This window comes from Triticum aestivum, chromosome 2D (genome assembly GCF_018294505.1).
Source record: "Triticum aestivum cultivar Chinese Spring chromosome 2D, IWGSC CS RefSeq v2.1, whole genome shotgun sequence".
NCBI lineage: Eukaryota > Viridiplantae > Streptophyta > Magnoliopsida > Poales > Poaceae > Triticum > Triticum aestivum.
The window spans coordinates 115,077,499-115,080,302 of NC_057799.1; the positions used below are offsets into that span (position 1 = coordinate 115,077,499).

At 50.7% G+C, this 2,804-nt stretch overlaps 1 protein-coding gene across 1 annotated transcript; it reads right to left on the minus strand.

The window, feature by feature from the left end:
- Positions 1–579: 579 nt before the first annotated feature.
- On the minus strand, positions 580–2,616 carry LOC123052024 (non-specific lipid transfer protein-like 1). Its single transcript, XM_044475061.1, has 3 exons — positions 2,123–2,616; positions 1,951–1,992; positions 580–928 (listed from the first exon to the last, which is right to left on the minus strand). Exons 1-3 carry the CDS (start codon positions 2,472–2,474, stop codon positions 786–788), a joined length of 537 nt encoding a protein of 178 aa, XP_044330996.1. The 5' UTR covers positions 2,475–2,616; the 3' UTR covers positions 580–785.
- Between the last annotated feature and the right edge of the window lie 188 nt (positions 2,617–2,804).

Genomic DNA, 2,804 nt, shown 5'->3' on the forward strand with positions numbered 1-2,804 from the left:
AGCTCGCCAAGGTCTGCGAGTACTGCACGGATGTCGGCACCAGCAACTCCGGCACGGCCTCCACCATAGCTGGCTGGGGCAAGGAGTTCGTCAGCAGCATCTGCATTGGCTTCGTCTTCACCGCCGAGGGGATCCGCGCAAGCGACTTCAACATTATGGGAGCACTCGAGCATTTGATGCAACTTTTTTTTAGTTTATTTTTCTTATTTTCGAATTGCCGTTCATGGGGGCATATGAGCTCGGGGTAGCTGTGAATTACCCTTCTTTACTTGACTATAACAAGGAAATGGCTGAAACTGATCAGGTTCCCGAGCCCGTGAATATATTCGCACCCGCACCCAACTCTCTGTCGGATCATCAAAGATGTGTCCTCTTGCAATGTGCTTGGTTCCAAACAATCCCCTCTATTTGTTCTGCAATTCTTAAACCATCTGGTGGATGTGTTGTTTCATTGACAGAATTTTCCCACATGCATCTGCCATTCTGCCCTGCTCCACATTATATACCAATTTAACACCAAGTACACTGATCCAGCCAGGACCGGAGCGCCCCATGAAGATCAATCGGCACAACACTAGCTATGGCTTTTATCAGCTTTATTCCGAGGACACCATGCAAATATAGTACAACTACTTGGTGCCAATAAGAATCCATAGTTCAGGCAACAGTGAGCTAAACCGAACAGCTAGCAGAATAAGTTCTCTCCACAAAGTAGTGTCACTAAATCGCGGCGCAATGCCCATACACATCACAGTAGTTCATGGAACAAATCATGTCGTGGATCTTTAGAGGTAGTAGTAAGAAAGCAGAGGCGCCAACACCGCGGCTAGGAGGAGGGTTGCCGCCGTGACAGGAGACCTGGTCGCTGCCGATTTCGCTGGGCTTGGGCTGACGGTTGCCGGTGTTGATCCGGAAGTTGGTGTAGGTGCTGCAAGATGCATTCCGATTTCAGTATAGAGAAATGGAAGTAAGATTCAGGGGACAGAAAAGCAGAAACCAACGTTTGTTTCAATTCAGGACTTCAGGCAATAAAGTAAACGGGTGGTGGTTTCTCTCTATCAGTCCCTCATCAGCTTCACACCGATGAACAATCCTTGACGGTGAACTTAATACAAACTGATGCATGTACGCAAATCATATCTTTTAGCATCTCACACATTCTATCACTAATTGAAGGCCACAATTGGCGCTTTCGATCATTTAGTGGTTGCTATCCATAATGGTTTGTCAATTCTGTTGTGTGCGTGATCCAGTACATCTGGCTGTCAAACCCTCATGTAAAATTGCGATGACATTGAAAGGAACCACCACTATGACAGCAATACTTTATTAGTGATGTCTTCGTCTATAGTACAAATTAATATTTTGAAGGTTTGCTATGTGCCAATTTCGTTCTTCTTTATGAATCTCAAAATCATTCTTTTTGTGATGTTTTTATTTCAAGTGGAGAGTCTCAACAACAAAAAATTTCTGTTTTTTCACATGCAGACCACTGAAAGATAGTACTGCTGTACTCTACTCCCTCCGTTCCTAAATACTTGTCTTTCTATACATTTCAACAAGTGACTACATACGGAGTAAAATGAGTGAATCTACACTCTAAAATATGTCTACATACATCCTATGTGATAGTCATTTGAAATGCCTAGAAAGACAAGTATTTAGGAACGGAGGGAGTAGATGCTAGAGGAGTCCATAAAAATTCTCTGTAGCCCAAGAAAGCATTGATGTCAATGCCCATGGACACATTCATATGTTTTCCCCTTGATCTCAGAGTGGAAAATGGAGGTAGAGATAAATCGACTCTAGCTCTTGGTAGTTCTTTAACCATTTCAGATTGGAGCGTGTGTTGATTAGATCTAATTAACGTTTTTTTTTGCACGGATCTACAGGAATAAAGAGAGGGATTCAAAATGTACGAGCTGCAAAGGAGAGAAAGAGGGGAATTACCTTCAGTAGGGGCGCCGTTAGGGGCTCCGCCGGGCAGTTTCACTGCAGGACAACAAAAATAAAGTCATACCAACAGCGCATGTGCGTGCGTGCCCCTCCATGAACACCCGAGGACAGATCACAAATCGACACGGGGAAAAGAAAATGAGAACAAGATGGGAAGATGGCTCACGGCTGCAGTTGCTGAGGGCGGCCGGGTTGCCGCCGCATGCGGCGGGGAGGCCCTTGGCGCGGGTGAGGTTCATGGGGATGCCGTAGTCCTTGCCGAAGGCGTCGCAGAGGCAGGCGACGCTGGCGGGGCTGGCGAGCGCGGCCTTGACGCCGGCGCAGCACTCCTTGGGCGGCTTGCCCTGCGCGGCCCCTGGCGAGATGTAGGGGAGGCAGCCGGTGAGGCCCGTCAGCGCGGAGCCGCAGTCCCCCGCCGGCGCCGCCGGCCCCGCCGCCGGCGCCTGCGACGCCGCGCCGGACGCCAGCGCGAGGACGACGGCCAGGAGAGCCACGACGGCGTGGGTGGGGCGCGCCATGGCGGGTGCTCGTGCTTGAGTGCGGGGGCGGCGTGGGGGACGGGGAGTGGAAGCGCGGTGTGGTGGTGGACTGGACTGGTGGGCTGTGGGCGGCTGGTCTGGCTTTAAAGGTGGCGGCTTCTCGGCGCGGCCAGCGAGTACAGTAGGGTTTCCTCCTGTGGTGGTGGTGGTGGTGGTGACTATCGTTATCTACCGGGCGCACCGGAAAGCGGTTGGTTGGCCGAGTGCTCGGCGGTTGGCGCGGGAGCGCGCGACTGGACTGCCACGTTGGGAACCGCCTTTTCTGCGTCCTTGGAAACGGTAAACATCATGGCATATACTCACTCCTTT

What these genes read in the sequence shown, in the direction of transcription:
- LOC123052024 (XM_044475061.1), bottom strand. Translation starts at nt 2,474, where the DNA reads ATGGCGCGCCCCACCCACGCCGTCGTGGCTCTCCTGGCCGTCGTCCTC. An exon ending in CGCCCTCAGCAACTGCAGCC is followed by an intron (nt 1,993 to 2,122) that starts GTGAGCCATCTT and finishes GTTGTCCTGCAG; the next exon opens with TGAAACTGCCCGGCGGAGCC. An exon ending in TAACGGCGCCCCTACTGAAG is followed by an intron (nt 929 to 1,950) that starts GTAATTCCCCTC and finishes TGCATCTTGCAG; the next exon opens with CACCTACACCAACTTCCGGA.